The sequence below is a fragment of the Lycium ferocissimum genome, chromosome 8 (assembly GCF_029784015.1).
Source record: "Lycium ferocissimum isolate CSIRO_LF1 chromosome 8, AGI_CSIRO_Lferr_CH_V1, whole genome shotgun sequence".
NCBI classification, from domain to species: Eukaryota; Viridiplantae; Streptophyta; class Magnoliopsida; order Solanales; family Solanaceae; genus Lycium; species Lycium ferocissimum.
The window spans coordinates 43365569-43386360 of NC_081349.1; the positions used below are offsets into that span (position 1 = coordinate 43365569).

General features: G+C 35.3%; 1 protein-coding gene and 2 long non-coding RNA genes across 5 annotated transcripts in view; 1 reads left to right on the plus strand and 2 right to left on the minus strand.

Moving 5' to 3' along the window:
• The window catches only part of LOC132068547 (uncharacterized), a 73180-nt gene extending 66684 nt beyond the window's left edge, over positions 1-6496 (minus strand). The window contains exon 1 of the long non-coding RNA XR_009417438.1: positions 6346-6496. This is a non-coding gene — a long non-coding RNA (uncharacterized LOC132068547). The remainder of the gene's footprint in view (positions 1-6345) is intronic.
• A 28-nt stretch (positions 6497-6524) lies between these two features.
• LOC132066985 (uncharacterized) lies at positions 6525-8464 on the plus strand. Its single transcript, XR_009416976.1, has 3 exons — positions 6525-6568; positions 7453-7569; positions 8014-8464. It is a non-coding gene; the product is annotated as an uncharacterized LOC132066985 (long non-coding RNA).
• Positions 8465-9455: 991 nt separating this feature from the next.
• On the minus strand, positions 9456-20222 carry LOC132068548 (probable protein S-acyltransferase 12). Of its 3 annotated transcripts, none has more exons than XM_059462170.1 (8): positions 19700-19835; positions 14342-14538; positions 13226-13478; positions 12585-12676; positions 10588-10714; positions 10384-10469; positions 10155-10220; positions 9456-9787 (listed from the first exon to the last, which is right to left on the minus strand). In XM_059462170.1, exons 2-8 carry the CDS (start codon positions 14534-14536, stop codon positions 9671-9673), a joined length of 936 nt encoding a protein of 311 aa, XP_059318153.1. In that variant the 5' UTR covers positions 14537-14538; positions 19700-19835; the 3' UTR covers positions 9456-9670. The 3 variants fall into 3 exon arrangements, with proteins under 3 accessions (XP_059318153.1, XP_059318154.1, XP_059318155.1); XM_059462172.1 differs by lacking the exon at positions 9456-9787 and adding an exon at positions 9819-10039; XM_059462171.1 differs by lacking the exon at positions 14342-14538 and having other exon boundaries at positions 9458-9787; positions 19700-20222.
• Positions 20223-20792: the final 570 nt, after the last annotated feature.

Here is a 20792-nt window from a genome sequence, read left to right on the forward strand (position 1 = left end):
TTTTTTCATCCTCACAATTTGGATCCAAAAATTTCAATGGCCCAAAATAATGAAATCATTTTTCTCTATTATCTTCATAAACGTTTTACTAATTCTAAGTTGATTACCGGTACTTTACTATATTTTTGTATAAAAGTTTTTGGATAAATTAAAAAATGGTATAAAGTTTGAGAGTTTAAAGTATCGTCTAAATTCATTAACTTTTCGTTGCCCTTTTATTTCACTTTGATTATGTTTCTCCTTCAAATTTCTTTTTAATTTTGGATTATAATTTGACAGCAGTTATCTTTATTTTAATAAATAAATGTAGGGTCCACATATATATATATATATATATATATATATATTTTATATATATATATATATATTCATTCTATATCTAACTACATGTAGGGTCCCTAATATAAACTTTAAGAATTCATACCAAATATCAGATCAAATCAAAATTTTGGTTTACAATAATAATATACCTAGTAAAATTTCACAATTGAGATTTGAGACTTCCGCAGTTGTGACATGACATTATTCTATCTCAGCAATCAAAATTTTGATTCCTATAGATAAAATCCTTCGTGTTCCTTTGTTATATAGTACTCAAATAATTAAACTTTAATCAATATTTTAAAATATATTTTTTAACCATATTAATATAAGAAAAATTATAAATTATAATATCTAAATTTTAATTTTAAAATAATTAATTGAATTTAATTTTAAAGATTAGATACTTTGGGAGTAAAACATGACAGTTATTGTACCGGAGGGAGTAATCATAGTAGTAGTCCTAGTAATTTTGACATGGCCGGATTGTAATGCTTGCAGTAAACAGAAGTATAGCTGCCTGGCTACGGAAATGACAAAAGGAAATAATGGCTGCTCTGCCCTGACTGGTGAACTTCTCGAGAAAAAGACTAGAGCGTAGTTTGGTACGAGAGATAAGTATAAATATTTTTGGGATAAAAATTTAGCATTAACTTATCTTTTATTTAGTTATTAGTCACGGAATAAGTTCGCCGAAATTAAAAATAGCGTTGAAATAACTTATTCCTACAGAGGTGAAATAACAATCAGGATTAATTATCCTGGGATAAAATAATAAAATTGACAAAATAATCCCTGAAGCCCTCAAACCCTTTTTCTACATAGCTTTCCACATTCTTTACCCAACATTGGTAAAGCAATGGTGTTGAATGTCCAAACACAACAATTCTCCAACAGACCAAAACATACGAGAGAAACAATGGAAGCATTAGCGTACTAGTGGAATCCAAATTGAAATCTCCAATTCAAACAGATCTTGTACATTCTGTATATAGGTATATTAGTTTTTTTTTTCCTTCTAGGGGCATTGTATCTTATGGCTTTTTGCAGAACCTTGTATATTTTGGAGTTTCATGTTCTTAGCTTCTTATCCATATGTTGTAGGCTTGACTTGAGTTCTGGATTGGAAGTTAAGCGCATTTGTATAGCTTACAAGAGAAAAACACAAATTACTTTGAAAAAGTGTGCAACTAAAATCACCCCTATAATAAACACATTGGATACCATTGAAGACGAGTCAATTATTAAAGTGGTAAGAATTGACTGTTTCTTTGAGTTATGAGGGTATTTTTGTAAAAAAATAACTTCTTATAAATTATGCCATGAATGTTTACATACCAAACAATATGGATACATGAACTCTCACCTTGTTGGTGAGGGTTCGAATATCCACATTGTAATCCTCTTTACCATTTCCCCTTCCCCTACCCTCTATGTAATAAAAGCAATTTTAAAAAATAATATGGGTAACTAATTCCAGCATAACTTATTTTCAAACCAAACGACCCCTTAGTGATCTTTCGTATAATAATTCAATTTCTCTAGATTGTTTTTTGGTTTTTCTGCACCATCCACCCCTACCCCGCTACCCAACACCCACCACCCACTCCCAAAAAAAAATTTAATTTTGTTTTAAAAAAAAGTTTTGAAAAGTTTATCTTTTTAGTTTTTGCACTCCCAACCCCACCCCCCCTCCCCCAAAAAAATTAATTTTGCTTGAAAAAAGGTTTTGATTTTTTTTTTTTTTTGGTTTGTACACCACCCACCCCTTTCGGATTTTCTACTTCATATATTTAATTTTACTTTACTTGGAGCCAAAGAATGCTAAGATGTGGAGGAGAATCAAGAGCAAATACGTAAAGACACTTGGGCAGAATCAGTTGCTCATTTTTTTGCCTATAAACGAGAGGTAATTCTTCCTTGTTTAGCATCTCCAAAAAGTCATACAATATATTGTAGTGAGTAGAGAGAGTGGAGGGAGCAATCCTCTCCTTGCGCTCAATTGGGAAATCTCCCTCTTTTTAATAATATAAAGGTTATTAACTCGTTTTCCCGAACGCGTATCATTTTGATCCGAACCACGTAAAATCTTGTGTTCTTTCTATTACGTTTCCGCTAACAATTTTAACAATTTGTTATACCAAAATTGTGAAGTTATTTAACTTACTAGATTCTTTCAAACTTGACATATCTGCTCCATTAATTTAAATCTCCAGCTGCATCACCAGATCATTGGATCCCTTTGGCTCAAAATCTATAGCTAGCGTTTCCACTAGGATGAACTTCAACATCTTAATTTGTTTGGCTAAAAATGAGTCAAATTCATACCAAAATCGTGAATTTGAACTTAACTTCAAACCAAAATCAAGCCTTTTGGTTAGAACAGGGCCATTGGACGCATAAATTAATAAAAGATAACTATTTATTCTTATTTATAACATTTTGGTTAGAACAGGGCCATTATGAGCGATGCTGTAAGATTAAGGGGGAAGGACTGGTTGGTTTGTGCACTAAGGGTAACCTGGTCCTCCAGTCTGTATATGAATCTTGTTGCTAACATGTTGTTATGCTATAAAACTGTTCTATTTCATAGGGGGAACAAGTGGGACGTGGTTCTCAGGGGGAACATTGTTTCTAAGTTTGTCATCGTCAAAAAGGGGAAAATTGATAGGACTAGGTGCATTCTACGTTTTGATGATTGTCAAACTGCTGGAGAAACAAAGAGAGATCTGGTTTACGTCATCTCTCTCTCTCATCGTATCGTCAAGATGCAATAAATTGTTCTGTACCGCACCGCCCACCGCACAACCGTACAGTTGCTACGGCTCATGCTTTAAGTCAAACATGGGATGAGTGTTTTCTATCACACCCACATGCTCCCTAATATATATACAACATGTTCCATCATATTGGGCATCACTTGAAAACCTAAACCATCTTGTGCAAACCTTGCCATCACAAGTTCTCAAGTGCTCTCAAGAACAAAGCCACTTACAAGTTGAAGGACCTGATCCAGACACCAGATTATGTCTATGTTCTTTAGGTTGTTATGAGTCTTTATTTTTTTGATTTTTAAACTGTAAACCTATTCTTCTCTTTTATGAAGCTGTTTGTAGGTACTTTGAATTCTCAAAGCTCGTAGGAAGTTTGTCTTCACAAGCTTTTGAGTGGTACACTAGGCTAGAGTTAGTCTAGGCGTAATAGAGTGTCTGAGACTAAGAGTTAGTCAAACGTTACTTACAATAGGGTATTGTAAGGGTTGAGGGATTAAGTGTGTTAATTCTTAGGTTGCAAGAGTTATAATCTGAAGTTGCTCAGTGTAGTATAGTTGGAAATCCTACGAGATAGGTCGTGGTTTTTAATCCCTTGAGCAAGGAGTTTTCTACGGTAATATCTTGGCTATTTACTTACTGCACTGTCTCAGGGAACTGGTAGATAACCAGGTCCCTCATATCCTGTTTGGTGGACGCATAACCTATAACAGATTTCTCGTATATGCTGGAGGAAACAATGCAAATAAATGCATTTGCCTGAGGTTCTACTGTTCGGGTCCACACTTTATCTGCGTTGAACGGTAAGCAAAAGAACCATAATTTTAATGGATGCAGTTTTTTTATTGAGATAAGAAATATGATATTTTATGCTCTGTTTGTTTCATTTTTATTTCAGTCTCTTTTACCTTTTTCAGGCTTTTCATGTAGCTTTTTGTGTAGGAGCATCTACCGCAAATGGCAAAGAGGTATTTCAGTAATGACTTAAATATTCCAATATCAGTCTTGCTTGCTGAGGAGTGGGCTGAACTTTTGAAACCTCATTGTTCAGATCCCAACAAGGCTTCCAAAATTGACCAGATGGATGAGGTTAATGCTAAACTTTTTTCTGCGATCTTTTTTCGTACGTTTGAAATTTACGATCTCTTTTGCAGGTAGTTGATACTCTTTATTCTCAGATTTACAATCCGAGAGGAGTTTTGGCGGTCACATTCAGATGTTTGGGTGAATCTAGAGCGTTGTGGCGGCCAATGTTTTGTATTGGCTTTGAACATATGTATATATTACAATTACGAGTTTTTACTATCCCCGCTTGATTAACTCGGGATTGTCCTTATGGGTATTTTATTGGACATGGACACGTGTCGTAATGACTTATTGGTGTCTAGATTAAACTCATACCTCCTTTGGTGATGCATCGGCAGCAAAGTTGCTCCGCCCTATTGGGAGGTCGGGCCGAGAATTCTGGGTTGATCACCAACGTACCGGAGAGTCACGACACCTAATCATCGGAAGACTTTCTAGAAGCAACAATGGGGATAACGCATCTCAAACAGTTGAATTAAAAAGAGAGACGTGCTAAAGGAGAAGTAGGGATCCTGCTGCCCAAAAAAAAAAAGGAGAAGTAGGGATCAGTGTGATTTCTCTTCCAATATATATATATATATATATATAGATATAGATATATATATCAATGTAACCCCACTGAAGGAGGGATCCACAATTTTATTATTAGCACTTACTCTGTCAAATTTGTTTGTTTGGTGATTTCAAGCGATAAGAGCTTCAAGCCACGAGATTCATTGAGCCATCCATTCAATAAGAATTTTGATTGCTCATTTACTATCTCATTGATCAAAGCATAATAGCATATCCTTAAAATCGTGTGCGACATTCACTAAATACAACATAAGATCAAACGAAATCTCAAACATAACCATATAGCTTGTGACCCTGAAACTGTAAATTCATTTGTGTAGCCTAAGACCCGACTTTAAGTGAAACAATACTTCCTAACCCATACTGCATCTTGAGTCCGAAAATTGCCCATGACTTGCCACACAGTGATGGTTATCGCATCACTCAATGTAAAATAGAAAGCTCCGTCTATAGATCCAAGACAAACTAACTCATGAACCACCACCTGCTAGGCAAATCCAAAGCTAAAAAGCAAATGTGGACTCTGTCGTAAAGAGTGATATGTCGCCTATACTATCATGGTAATTTTCCAATCTGGTAATAGGTATGACTTTGTTGCTCTGAGCACCTTTTCTGAAGGTGATTACTTGGTATAGTTATGCACTTTTTTGTTGGTGTGACTTTGTTGCTATGAGTACCTGAAGGTGAGTACTTGGTATAGTTATGCACATTTTTGTTTCTTGATCAACATTATGTTTGCTAGTAGTATATTGACTGTGACACATTTATTTCGTATTTAGACTTCAGAGAAAAAATCAATTGACCGACAGAGTGCAAGTGCTGCACAAGCTGGCATGTCGGCGGTGTTTGCCTGCTAAGAACTTGAAAGCTATTGTTGATCTGCAAACTACCAATTTGCAACGACTAAATGTGAAAAGTTTGCTACACATGTCAGTTGGAAGACTTCAATTTCATTTTTTGGTCCTGTAGACTCTCCTGCTTTCAGTATAACCTGCACCCTTAATCCGTTATTTGATAGAGCCTTGTGGCATACCTAATTTATGATAACCATCCGGTGATAAACCATTTATGTTGTCTGTGATAAGATAAGAGTGTTACTAAATTGATTTTTGCCTTCTCAGTATATCTGTGATAACTAATTCATAGACTTCAGCAATGGTGAAGTCCTGTTACAATCAAATAAGTTTCAAATAATGTATTTCCAGAAACTGTGCCAAATTCGCTCTTCTGTGTCGTCATGCATCTTTTATGTGATAAAACTTATTCAACTCAAAATGGGTTTTTTAAACATGAGGAAACACTATTTCCTTTTTTCCATATAGCTTAATGTGTTTTATGTCATTTAAAACTTGAGTTGGATCAACTAACTTGTACTACTTGTCAACTGGCTTATTATCAGTTAAGACACCTCAGTGCTATATTGAGTGCAGGAAAGATTCAAGATATGAAATTTCCACATGCTGGCAGGCATTCATTTTACTGTACTTGGTCAATTCTCTTAATCATTGATGTCCTCAGAGCTTTCTATTATTGCAGGGTTTAACAACTGGTGGGCTTCCAACTTTTATTGATGTGAGTAATAGCTTTGGTGCACCAGCTACTAAAGGGCAGCCCGGTGCACTAAGCTCCTGCTATGCCCGGGGTCCAGGGAAGGGCCAGACCACAAGGGTCTATTGTACGCAGCCTTACCTTGCATTTCTGCAAGAGGCTGTTTCCTGGGCTCGAACCCGTGACCTCCTGGTCACATGGCAGCAACTTTACCAGCCTTACCTTGCATTTCTGCACCAGCTACTATTGAAGATAATTTGATACATCAGGTAAGAAAGGCAGTGTTTTCATGTAAATCATCGTTTTTTGGAACATTAAACCATATTATTCTTAATGGTTTTGCTTATTCTATTCCTTCTTGTTTTTGAAACCTACTTGTAAATGGCTAAGAATGGAAAGAGAGTCGTGATGATGGGGGACGACAAATAGGTGCAAAGGTTTTCTGAGCAATTTAGTATATCTCATCCAGTCCTTTCATTTTATGTTAACTATCCTTGTTGAACATATAAGCTTTTCCCTCAAGAAATGTGTACTGAGAACTGATATTGTTTAAAAGACTAAATAATGGCTGCATTCGATACTTTTTCCCTTTGCATAAAAAAGATTGGGATGTACGTGTAGCACATTTTCTTGGTGTGGTATGTTTATATTCATTAATATATCCTGTAGAAGGGAAATATTTTCATGCCCTTTGATTAGTATATGAACCAGTGTCTTTCATAAGGCCAACACCATAAATTGCTAGATGATTTAACCGCAGCTTTCAAGGCAAGTAATCCCTTACCTGATTTGTCCCATTCATTTTTTCTCCAGAACAATCTGAAGTGATGTTCAATTTGAAGAGGGGGAAAGGGTTATAGACTTGGCTAAATAAGCTCCAAGTCCTTCTGACGATGCATACAGTGACTTTTGTTAAGGCACATTGTAAAGAAGAAGCAGATTAATTCTGATCTATGATATTTGATTGGAAAGGATCAAGAGCTAAACAAGTCTTATTGTATTGTTGATGCATCATAAAAATGGAGCTAGTTAGTAGAAATGCATAAACTGTTGATCTTAAAATTGATAGCTCTGTTTAATTGGTTGATAGCCCAACTGAACGTGCTAAAGAATTGTCTCTCCATTTACTTATTCTAAGGTTTTCTTTTTTCAGCCACCAATTGTTTATCACCGTCGTCTTTCTCTTGCAATCTGTCATCACACCTCTTGGAGATGATGCACCCGTAACAAAGGTGTTCTATTGTCGTCTTTTGGTAAATGGATCTTCTGAGTAGCTGGTTATAGAATTCGGAAAAGGCTCAAATATGCCATCGAACTATTGGAAATGGCTCATTTATGCCATTCGTCAATAGTTTGGCTCATTTATGCCATCGAACTATCAAAAATGGCTCATCCATGCCATTTTTCATTAACGCAGGTTTTACAATACCAGATATGACACTTGGCCTCCAATTAGAGGTCCATGTCGTTTAATTAAACCAGCACATATTTGTGGGTCGGGTTTTAGTTTAATTTAGGATTTTATTTGTGCTGGTTTAATTAACGACGTGAACCTCTAATTGGTGACCAAGTGTCATATCTGGTATTGTAAAACCGACTTTAATGAAAAGTGGCATGGATGAGCCATTCCTGATAGTTCGATGGCATAAATGAGCCAAACTATTGATGAGTGACATAAATGAGCCATTTCCGATAATTCGATGGCATATTTGAGCCTTTTCCGTATAGAATTTAGTAATGCTGTCTTAATAGAAGCAAACAGGTGTTTGTATGGTTGAAAGTGTTGTGCCCAGTGATCCCATCGTCGTTTTCTTGCTTAACGAAGCGGTGGTCAAAGATTATTGCAAGAGGACGTTCAGAGATCTACATTAATGTGTTCAACGAGTTTATGGCCTTGGCCGACAGGCCGGGGTAATCTTTGAGATTTCATCGTGATGGGAACCCAAGCCACCTCTTCTTCATTTCTTAGCTTTGCCTTTCATTTATTTATTCGTCATTGTTATGAAAAACACATGTTTGAGCGCAAAAAGGAATTGCATAAATCTATTGTTTGTCTATTTTTTCTTCTAATTGCATTAATTAGAGATAATGGATGAGCTAGTGATTATCGCCACAGGCATGTAGAGGGAATAAGTTTGGGTTCAAGTAGCTGACTTTTTGTGGTTTTTGATCGGTGTTCCCCCTTTTTTTGTTGACCGATAGTAGTAGAAATCAAACAAGGACAAGAAGCCACTAGAGTAAAACTGGTCCGGGGTAAAACAGAAAGGAAATATCAAACTTTAAGGAGTCGTCTGGTAGGATGCATTAGAGAAAATAATGCAAATGCATGCATTAGCTTGTGGTATTACTAATTCCTTGTTTGGTACACTTTTTCAATCTATGTTACAGAGGTGGATTAAGGATTTCTAAAAGATGGGTTCATTACTAAAAAAAGGAGGAAAAAAATGTACTAAGTGTGATTTATCCTTAAACCTCTAGGTAAATAATTTAATTTATAACCGAGTGCACTATTAAACCTTTTGTAGCATGAGTTATAAAAGGTAATACTAGATATATTTTAAGAATTATACATATACCGAGTTTAATCGTGTGATCATTGATTCACACAACCTTTTTTTAACACCTATGTTCGTCCTTGAAATCTCTCAAAACATTTTCCAATTATTAAGTTGGAGGATATTTTTGTAAACAACCATTTTTAAAAAAAATTATGAACGCATTTTATTTTTAATTCACCAAACCAAGCAGTGTATAAGAAATAATCTCAGCATTACTAATACACCATATTCGGCATTATTCTTTTGCCAAACTACCCGTAACATTGTCTTGTGATGGCCTCACGTTACACGATAACTGGTTAGGCTATACCCCAAAAGATACTAGTAATATTAAGGACCTGGGCTGGCCATATCCCAAAAGATAGAAATGGTTTTGAGTAGATTCCACTGATTAATTGCTGGTATGAACATCCAAAAACATTAGATTGTTCAGATTGTCAAGAATCACCTTTTGACACTAAACAGGTAATTTCACTATCCAATCTTCATCTATATTGTGAGTAAAGAATTGTACTTATAAAAATTGTGGTTGGATTTTTTTTTTTTTTTTTTTTTTTTTTTTTTTTTTTTCCCAGTATATATATAATCTCGGATATTACCAGTTTTTGTGCTTTCATACAAAGACATATTTCAGAATTATGTTACAGAACATTTTACATATTAATAACATAGACCCACAAGCTCCTAATGTAAATTTGAAATATCAATCAATTAATTGATGGTACATTACTAGGAAACTGCCTACTCTAATATCCGCTGTTGCATTGTCTGGTGTAATGATACAAAGTTCTATGTACATCCCTATTTAAGAACTCATTCTTCAGCATCTGAACGTGTCGGGAATTCCAGTCCATGTAGTGCCGGTATGTTCTCCAAATCTTTCTTTGAGAACAATGGAAAAAACCATAATGCTTTATTTGCGCCAAAAACCTTTAAAAGACACCATTAGAAAGCATATGGGTTAAACCAAGTTATTCTCAGCAATTGCTATAACAACAGTTCAAGGATGGTAAATATAAACAAAGTCATCAATTGTAGAGAATACTGTACTCGCTTAATAACAGGACTCTCATATCATAAATATTATAATTGATTATGTTATTCGTCATGATCGAAGAAATTAAAATTCATGGTCTTAAAAATTATTTAAGCTTCCCCCTTCCTGTCACCCCCTGTTAATTTCTGCTACCAGAGAAAAGAATATCTTTCTGTTTAAAAAATAACCATTTCTCCTTTCAAGTGGTTGCACTAAAATATGCATTAACGTAAAAATATAGGAGCAGGAATTGCATTTTACCTGTTCAAAATTCCTTTTCCAGCCCAGGTCATACTTCCACTGCACAGTTTTTTTCTTCTCATAAACCTAAAACACAGACAGACAACAATGTGATAACTATGAACGGAAACATGTTTTGTTTGTGTTCCTTTTTTCTTTTTTCCTATCCATCTCTGGTCGATTCATTCCCAGAGTTGACGGAGAAGCATTAAAAATGACATATAATGGACAATAACAAGGTTTGACATACCTCCACCGAAGTGGTGTTACTTGAGAGAAGAGATGCATGCATAATTACAAAACAGAGAAGACTGAGTGAAAATGCTAGATTGAGAACTGCATCAAGGTCAAATCCATAAGAAACAAGGATAATATAGCAATCAAGTCAAATCCGTAAGAAACAAGGATAATATAGCAGTCAAGAGTAAGTCACAAGATAGTAGGCACTGTTTACCAAAGACTAGAAAAATGACTGCAATATTGCCTGGGGATAATGAATGATTCATGGCTTGCCGAAAGAATTTTATAAAACTGGGCAGCAGTACAAGAGTGTCCAATGTTGTTGTCAAAAATGTGTACATCTGCATGGATACTCAAATGCACAAAATTAGAAAGGCAAAAGATAGATGGTAACTGATGATATCCACTTCAAGAAGAAACTCCTTAGCTCCAACAGGAAAAGAAACACACGAACATCTATATTTAGAAACACAGAGACCAAACATTAAATATCCAAGACTCATATTCGGATCCAACACAAATGAGTGACGGACAGAGCAGACTCATATCCAAATCCAACACAAACAAATGACAAATATGAATCTGCCATGTCATTTTAACGTATTAAATTTCAGACACGCATGTCACTCTATTTTCACATGTGTCTCTGGGTTGGGACCAGAAAGGAGATACCAGGAGGACAATACCAAAGTGCAAAATATGAATTTTGGAAGAAAATAGTGGGTTGTTGTGTAATAGTTGAAACTTTTAAGAACAATTCCGTAGCCATATCATCAAGAAACTCAAGCCCATAGCATCTATAAGAAGAAGAAAGCAAAACCAAAAGGTGTTGTTTAGCTTCCATCGCTCAACTTCATCCCTCTAATATTGACAGGTCATAATGATCTTATGCTTTACCTTGGATGCATTTTTTAATGCTTGCCACAATACTAATAGATATTAATCTATAAGTAAAGAAAACTGGTGAAACGACTATCCTGTTAAGATAAGTGAATGAAAATGAGACAATCGACATCATTTGAGCATATAATGGAAAAACAAAACTTAAATTCTAAGAAGATAAATTCAAAGAATCCCAAATGATTAACGGATCTTTATCAATATCTGAATAGACATGCGTGTAAATACAGTGATGTTTTGATCTAGCACATGACAGATATGCCTATGACACTAGAAATAAAGAAGAGAATACTCCCATCGTCCCATTTCACGTGAATACTCAATCAGGCCCCTGTATCTAGCTGCGATCACTTTTTGGATTGTGTCTGCTCCTTAGTTTTAACATAGTTCTTTTTCTGTACATGAGCACACTCTTTTTCTTGTATCTTTTGCTATTCATCTTGTATTTTTGCTATGCATCTTTTTGATGCTTTTTAATGAAAGACTCTTCATCAATGAAAAAAAGATTGTCCATTTTTTTACCAAAGCCTTTTGGTCTAATAAGAGAATTGTATGTCAGTAATTGCAAATGTGAGATTTTGTGAACCTTCAATTTTTATTGGAAAGGTGTGAGATTTAGTGAACCTCATATTGGAAACGTGAGAGAATTAGCGAATCCTTACTTTTAAAGGAGTTAATTTGCCTTAAAAGACTAATTATTTACTAGTATTGAAAAGGATTGGGCCCAAAAGAGCAGATTGGATATAGGGAGTCATATAACCATCTCCAACTAGTTTGAAATGGGGAATTACAGTTGATTGAATGACATAAATTGGCTTCTGTACACTTACTACTTACTGATTTGCAAAGGTCAGAAAAGATACTCAATTTAAGTTGTCATATCATAACTTCAATCCTCATGCTCAAAAGTCAAGAGAGCTGTTAAAGAAAGTGGCTTTACTTTTTCACACCAAATTCATGAAAAGGTCTTAAAGTCAATTTGGGTCACCAGGATTGTAGTTGGCATAATTCAAAAGCATGTGGAGGAAACCGAAAATCCCAAATGGACATAAGAATGTGGTTCAAACTTGCATCAACTTTCGATCTAGGATTACTTTGAAGACAATTTAACGAATGAAACAACTATAACAACAACAACGATAGCAAATAATAGCAAGAAGAAGGCAGCCACTTTAGATTCCCCATATTTAGGATATGAACATTTTCAGGACCTCATTCACGGGCAAGAAAAGGCTGCAGGTATATATCTTCTTGATTTTTCAGCAAAAAGCATTACAAAACTAGGCAAAATATTACAAACTAACTCCATACCACAAAGAGGAGAAAAAACTTGTAGTTGCGAGCCCCAACACAATTGACAACCCATATGCAGTGGTGATCCATCTTAAGAACACATCTTTGACCTACAGGACATAATAGATTTGTCAGTTCAGCAGATGTTGGTTTTAGGTCATGTAAGTGCTTAATGACTGCAAACAGAGACATGCCAGGATAGCCATAGAACAAAAGGTCTTAGGGATAAAATACTGTAAATAATCATGTGACACTTCTAAGACATGGTAAAGAGAGATAGAAATCACCATGATCATTACTTCATGACAAACTATGCACCTAAAATCAACCAGACTTTGACAGGAGAAATGTTCATTGATATAGAGAAGAGAAAACGACAATAAACCTTTCATCTAACACCAAATATGCCAGATACAGATAATATAAACATCCTAAGGTGTATTGCCCCAGGATGTGCTATTTCTTTGGGCTAGAGGTGGAAAATAGATAAAACAGGTCACAAATTTGCACGGTATAAATGGGCAAGGGTGAAGAATTAAACAAATAATATATAATCCATTTACCCATTTTGAAACCTATACTTTCTCTGCAAGAGGAGAACTTTATCTGAGCAATCGTAGTTGGGATATAAGCAAATAGTTAATTAGACTAGCACATACAAACAGAACAATGATGACAACGTGGTGGCTTGCCATTGTGGCATTTACTGCAATATCCTCTAGACTGTGACTGTCTTCTTTCTATCTGGTCAGTTGATAATGTTGGAGTAGGGTTCTCGATTGATGCATAATCAGACAAAGCAACTGAGTTACCCTCCTCTATGTTCTGCTCTGATACTAGTTTCCAATTTTCAGGGACAGAACCAGGGTCCTGAATTACTACCTTAATATAGCTCCACATTAGCAATACAAGCTGCAAGATGAATTACAACTTTATATTAGGCTTGTTAAACCCAAATACTGAATTGAAGGTAACAATCCTCCAAATAAAATGATGCCTCCTCTAGGAAATTTCCTGGTAACATGCATACAAACAAAGTATAAAACTAGGCATTCTTCTTGCGAACTTTCAATTTCAAACAAATGCAACTCATGTTTGAGATGCACAAATGATCTGCAACTCCAGGCATATCAAAGTTAGCAAAAGTGCAGTTTCTACACAACAGGGAAATAACTGATTCATCTATTATTATTCATGAACTTTGTGAGCACAGAAAAAGGGCAGTCTCTGAACAAATAAGGAATTGCCTGGAGACATGTTTATTAATGAGTTGTTCGAGCACGATAGGCAAAGTAAAGTTTTATGCTCTTGAATCTGGTTAATATAACATGAAGGATGTTATCAAGGAGTCAGAACAGCTCAGCAAAGCTATAGTAAGTACTTCAATACTGCAGACTGCAGCTTCAGAGATCTGTGAATTGGATGGGAATGCTCAAAGGCATGAACGCAAGCACACTATGGATAGTTCCTTAAAGCTGTTGAATGCTTCAGAGTTTAGCAAGTATGAGACGCATACAAGACATTGTTGTATCATTTATCTCTTTGAGTAGTAAGGAACTATAGTTTCAAACTTCCCTCCACATATTCTCTTGACACTTGAGCAGGTAAGCTAATTGGAGGATGTATGTCTCATGCTTGGGTCATTCAAGTGGTCACTACTCTTGCAAATAAAGACCAAATTTAAGCACTTGCTCAAATATCTCTAACCCTTGACTGCTAAAATTGCATATTGCGTAACATAACAACTTCTCTTCCAATCTCGATTTGATCTATACCTTTCGTTTACAGCTTGTAGGAAGATAATGCCTGACTCCACTCATAGGTAAATGTTCCAAAGTATATCCTTCAATTTGTACTCCTTTGATGGAATTACCTCTCAAATTTGTCTTGGTTGACAAATTAAGAAAAAAATTGTCTTGATTGACTTCTTCCATATATGACAAACAGACAGAGTCTTTCATGAGTTTCATCTCTGCAAATGCGCATGTCATGGATTATTACTACCTTTTCACATAAGTAAGCAAAAGTTTTAGTAATAGCAATAACCAGCACTGTGATAAGTACAAAAGAGGTGTATGTAAAGGAACTGATTATGTAATTTGTTGGCGGAATATTTGTGCTCTATATAAAAAAATCTTAACCTTCTCAAAGAAAAAAGAGGTATATAGCCAATGCAGACATATTCTTGAGGTTGTACCACATTGCAATTACTTACAAACACTGGTACTTACACGCTATGTATAAATTCCATTTCGCCTTCAGGACATTTTTTTTTTTTTTTTGGGAAATTGAAAGTACATCTTTGATTATTTTCCCAAAAGATCCACAAGATACAGTCTAGAACTGTGATTTATATCTTCTTAATCTCCTGTTCCTTCACGCTCAACACCAAAAGAGTTCTTGTACTCTCAGAAAATAGAGAGAAAAATGAGAACTTGTTTTGAATTGATTGTAGTTAATATACCAGATAGTTCATCATATAAGAGTTTAGCTACTAGACATAAGATAGATTTAAATAACAGAAGTTAATTAACAACTGAAATGACCTAAAGGCTGAGATTCCAAATTATGACAGAATTAGGAAGAATACTATTAGCCTAAACACACTGAACGAATCTAGAACATTCTACCATATAACTTAATTAATTTTCTCGACTTTTGACTCGCCCAGCAAATTCAAGGGTAGTAAAGCAGCTTGAGTTTGCACATCAAAACCGAAAAACCAAGTCAAGTATGCCGCAAAAAGTTATTGTTGAAGGAAAAATCATCTGCATAACATCGTCAGAACACTGCCGTGGAATAGTGGATGCAATGGTTTCAAAGGCAAAAATCATCAAAAGCCCTAAAGTGCCTGCTTTAAGCACTTTAGTGAAGAAAGGCACAAAGCTAAGACAGAACACTGTCCCAAAAAAAAAAAAACACGTTTCTACATTTGGTAATTCCTCACTTTGAACTTACCAATTACCCACAAGGGTGGCTCAGTTGGTTGAGCATGAGGCTTCCATAATGGAGGTCTCAGGTTCGAAACCCCCTACCTATAAAAAGCAGGGGATTTGCCTTCTAGGTCAAGCTCGTCGCACGGGGTTTGCCTAGTGCGGGTTATCTCTTCTGTGTGGTTTGCGAGCTATTGCACAGAAGCGGAGTTTTACCTGTGCGCACCAGAAGGGTAGCGGCTGCGGGTTCCCTTGTCATCAAAAAAGAAATTGTCAAAGCTCTGAAGGTACTTTTGGTATGTGCGAAAAGTCTTTCTTTCTTTCGTATCCAGTCACACACCGCCATAGAAAATGATACAGAGGGAGTACTATAAATACCTTTACAAAAACCCACAACCACCTACAAGAATATTCTGAAGAACTGAATTAAAAGAAACATTAACGAAGTGTACTATATGAAATAATTTGTCATATAATGGTAGCTTCCAAGCCAATTTGGACACCCCTCGACCATTCCACCAAATATCTCCCACTAGCAAAGGATATTCTGAAGAACTGAATTAAAACAAACATTAACGAAGTGTACTATATGAAGCAATTTGTTATATAATGGTAGCTTCCAAGCCAGTTTGGACATCCCTCGACCATTCCACCAAATATCTCCCACTAGCAAAGGATTCGAGTAACTTTGGCTTCGATAGTTAGGCACTCAAGGGCATGGCTTAGCGGTCAATGGAACTAGAATGATTATCGGTTACTAGGATTCAAATCCTGGTAGAAGCAAAAATGCTAGGTGATTTCTTCTCATCTGTCTAAACATGGATTGATAAACCTCCTCGATACTTATGTTGGCGAGAGACACCAGGCATCCCATGGATTAGTCACTCAACAATTCCTAATTATGATAAAATTAGGAATATATTTTATACTATTAAGCTAAACAAGTTGTATGGATCTAGAGCTTTGTAACCTTAACTAAATTAATTCTCTTAATATATTCTTCTTGACATTACCTATTTCATCCCATATATGATTAGAGATAGTCTTCATAACTAAAAAGGCATTGAGGAAGTGCTCAACACCCATTAAATAGTTAAAAGCCTCTTTTCCCATTTTCCGTATATTATTCTATGTCAGAGAAGCGATATCAACGGCTATCCTACTAAAGCGAGCAACCTTACTAGCAGCTTTGGTTTTCAAATCGTCTTCCATGGTCAATTTTCATTGATACTACTTGAGGCAGTGGGGGAGTTGCGCCATGATTTAGCTTTAAAATTGCCATCTTTTTGCCGAGACCACAATGTAGCATCTACACTTCTATGGTGTCTTTACCCCATCTATTCCGTCAGCAGTGAGGACAAACATTCAATTTCCCGGTCATTGCAGGCTCTCCTAAAACAGATTTTCCAATCATTTTGGCTTTACATTGAGCTACAGATTCTAGGTGCTTCAACGGTTGTTACTGTACCAGAGGGCTCTTGAAACTGCTTTTCTGGAAGGGTATTATTTTTTCAAAGTATAACTGCAAATAAAGAAGGATCAATTGACTCAATATGTTGGGTAAACTATCAGATGTCTTTTATATAGCTGGACTATATCTCCCATTCTTACTCATGAGAATCTAGAGACATTAAAATCACCAAACCAACGTAGAACTATACTCTTTTACTACGAAAAGCTCAAAACAAGCCTTTCTATTCATTTCTTGCATTTGTCCATATGCACCCAAGAAATTGTTGGGAAACAATAATAATATTTGAGAAATAACAGAGATAGAGTGAGAACCACGTATAATATCTTTACACAACCACCATCATTGATCTCATAAAATTATGATACCCCCACTTCTATTAGTGGTGGGTAGGGAAATATACTCCCATCTTCACGATAAACTTTTCCCAATGAATCTCTACTTCCATTCCTCCATCTAAGATCTTTGAACCTTTTGCCTTACAATTTTAGCTCCATTTGTCAACAATTAGGTATGGCCTTCCTCTATTTATGATCCCCATAACCGTAGTTGATGTGAACTCCAGCTTCTTCAATTCTTTCTATTCCTAATCCAACGTACACTTTGTCCGTTTATTAAGCCGTCTCTATATAATGTTCACATTCTTATCTAGAAACGTCTACCTTTTTTCTAGAACACCAAAGGAAACATATATTAGCAAACTTTAATGTAATAATCCATTTAACCTTTCTTTCCTAATCTCTACTAATCAAAGGGAGTTATCTAATTTGGAGCGCAGTATAACACAAAATGTTACATAGTCTCACTGCTCCACTTCAAGAATTTTTCCTTCGTACTATTTCAGAATAGCGCAGGGTCTTATTTGTCAGCCTAACATGTTCTTGTTTAAGGCAAAGAGTAAACATTGGAAACTTTGGTCCATGTAGCAGAGTCATGCTAGTTCAATTTGAGATGGAGATAGTAAGAAGGAACAAGTATAACATGAAGAGCCATAAGATATCTTTTTTTATTTTCTCTTAGTAACGGAGTACACACTGTGAGCCCTGATTTCCTAATTGACACCAATCAAATAAACATTCTAACTCTCATCTCAATGTTGTGTTAGAGCCTGTCAAATTTGGTATAGAGATAGGGACAAAAAGAATTAATAGCGCTCTTGCTATCTCAATTCTCATTTATCAACCTCTCTTTTTCGTTCCCCCTTACTTTTCCTTTCTTTTCAGACTCTTTGGCTCTTTATTCATCCATCTACCATGTTCTCTTCTTCCTATATTACCTTCTAATTCATTATGAATTTCATCTTTATTAGTAGTAGCATTTTACATAGTAATGCAAAAGGTGTCGCTTATGAAATAGTCCTACAACATATGCTCATAGCAGGAAAAGGAAAAAAGAATAGAAGAGCAACATTTTATTTGAAATAATGGTCAAAAACACACTCGAACTATCACTATTTCGTTAGTTTCACACCTCAACTATCAGTTGTTCCCTTTTCCTTCATGAACTATCACCATCTACTCAACTAGGTGTGTTTTAATACATAGATGGTGAAAAGTTCAGGTAGGAATAGGAAAAGGAAACAACCGATAGTTGGCCTAGTCAACTTCGAGAAGTGTTTTAATACATAGACGGTGATAGTTTAGTAGGAAAAGAGAACAGCTTATAATTGGGGTATGAAATTCGCGAAAAAGGTGATTAAAAAAACAGGTGCTTTTATCATTAATTCTTTTATTTTGAAGAAATAAATTTTAAGAAACATTAATGAAATGTACTATAAGGAGTAATTTGTTATATAATGGTAGCGTCCAAGCCAGTTTGTACACCCCTCGACTATTCCACCAAATATATCCCACTAGCAAAGGATTCGAGTAACTTATGCCCATCAAGGCTTCGATAGTTAGGCACTAAAGGGCATGGCTTAGCGGTCAATGGAACTGGAATGACTATAGGTTACTGGGATTCAACTCCTGGTAGTAGCAAAAATAGTAAATGATTTCTTCTCATCTGTCTAAACATGGATTGATAGACTTCCCTTGATACTTATGTTGGCGAGAGACCCCAGGCACCCCATGGATTAGTCACTCAATAATTCCTATTAAGTATTACCCCATGGATTAGTCAGTCAACAATTCCTAATTATGATATAATTATATATTTTATACTATTAACCTAAACAAATTGTGTGTATCTAGAACTTTGTAACCTATAACTAAATTAATTCTCTTAACACATTCTTCTTTACATTACCTATTTCATCCCATATATGATTAGAGATAATCATCATAACTGAAAAGGCATTGAGGAATTGCTCAACACCCCTTAAATAGTTAGAAGCCTCTTTTCTGTATATATATTTTTTTGGAAACTGGTAACTTTCTTTTCCGTATATTATCCTGTGTGAGAGAAGCATTATCAACAGGTATCCTCCTAAAGCGAGCAACCTTACTAGTAGCTTTGGTTTTCAAATCGTCTTCCACGGTCAATTTTCATTGATACAACTTGAGGCAGTGAGGGAGTTGTGCCACGATTTAACTACTCCCTCTATCCCAATTTATACGACACACTTTCCTTTTTAGTTAGTCCCAAAAAGAATGACACATTTCATTTATTCACCTTTTACGCTGATTTATAGCCACATAAATATCGACAGCATTCACTCTTTTATTTACAGTAAATAGAGACGAATGAAAAAAAAAAAAACAGAAAAAAGGCAGAAGAAAAGAACTTACAAGGATATGAAAGGTGATAATAATGACAAACGATAAGAATGAGGTGAAGCCACCATCAAGTAGATGAGGACCCCAGGTAAGAACAACAACGGCATAGTACGAAAGCGCAACAATAGCAAAAACGATAAGGATCATGAAATAGCCAAGAACTTTAAGTCCAGAACATAACTTAAAAGGATTGAGATCCATTGAATGAGTATGAGTAGTTCGAGGCAGAGGTAGTAGAGTGGGGAACGACGTCGTTCTTCTAGATCGAGCTGGGAAGAATCGTCTCAAAATATGGGAAGCCAGCTCGATTTAATTATCTGTCGGAATTTGTGGAGATTGAGATCGCCGGCCGGTCACCGGAAAACGGAGTAATGGAATTTATGAGAAGTGGATGAGATTAATTTGTCGTTGTCGGTTTTTCGCTTTACGACAGGGATAGAAAGACCGCTCGCTCACTCCTCTTTATCAGATTTCTTAACTTAAAATTAAAATTTTGACTGCACTGTGACAAGGCCAGAAACAAAAAGAAAAGGCTAAGCTCTCGTTTGGTCATAGATTTTGAGAGCATATTTTCAAGATTTTAATTAGAACAGATTTTGAAACTTTTTGAAACTAAATCTTTAAATTGTCAAATTCTGGCCCAAACTTATTTTTGAGCCGAGATTTATGTTTTGATTTTTTCAAAACTTTTAAAAACTACTCCAAACTTTTATATTTTATAAAAAAAATCTATTTATAATCCTACTAGTTTTATCTGACATGTTCCTTTATCAGATTTCTATAATTTATAATTAAAATTTTCTATAAAGTGAAGATTGTCATACAATGGAGAAGATTAAAAAAAAAGGCTAAGCTCTTTTTTTTTTTTTTTTAATACGGATGAATTTTGTATTGTAATTTGAATTTTAATTAGTAAGTGTTATTTGAAACTTTTTAAAACTAAATCTTCATAATTTGGGATTAACAAGTATGTATGCTTTGTATGGTTTATTTTGATAGTTTTTAACTTAAGATAAGTAATGTTTTATATTTTTCAAAACAAAAAGTGAAATATGTTTTAAAAAATTATACTTAACACATTTTCAAAACTTGAAAAACTTCACCC

Excerpts from the sequence above, each read along its gene's own strand:
- LOC132068548 (XM_059462170.1), bottom strand. The coding sequence starts at position 14,536 with ATGAAACTCATGAAAGACTCTGTCTGTTTGTCATATATGGAAGAAGTC. Across the intron at positions 10,221-10,383 it reads GTAACACCACTTCGGTGGAG|GTTTATGAGAAGAAAAAAAC; the intron begins GTATGTCAAACC and ends TCTGTGTTTTAG. Across the intron at positions 9,788-10,154 it reads GGAAAAGGAATTTTGAACAG|GTTTTTGGCGCAAATAAAGC; the intron begins GTAAAATGCAAT and ends TGTCTTTTAAAG.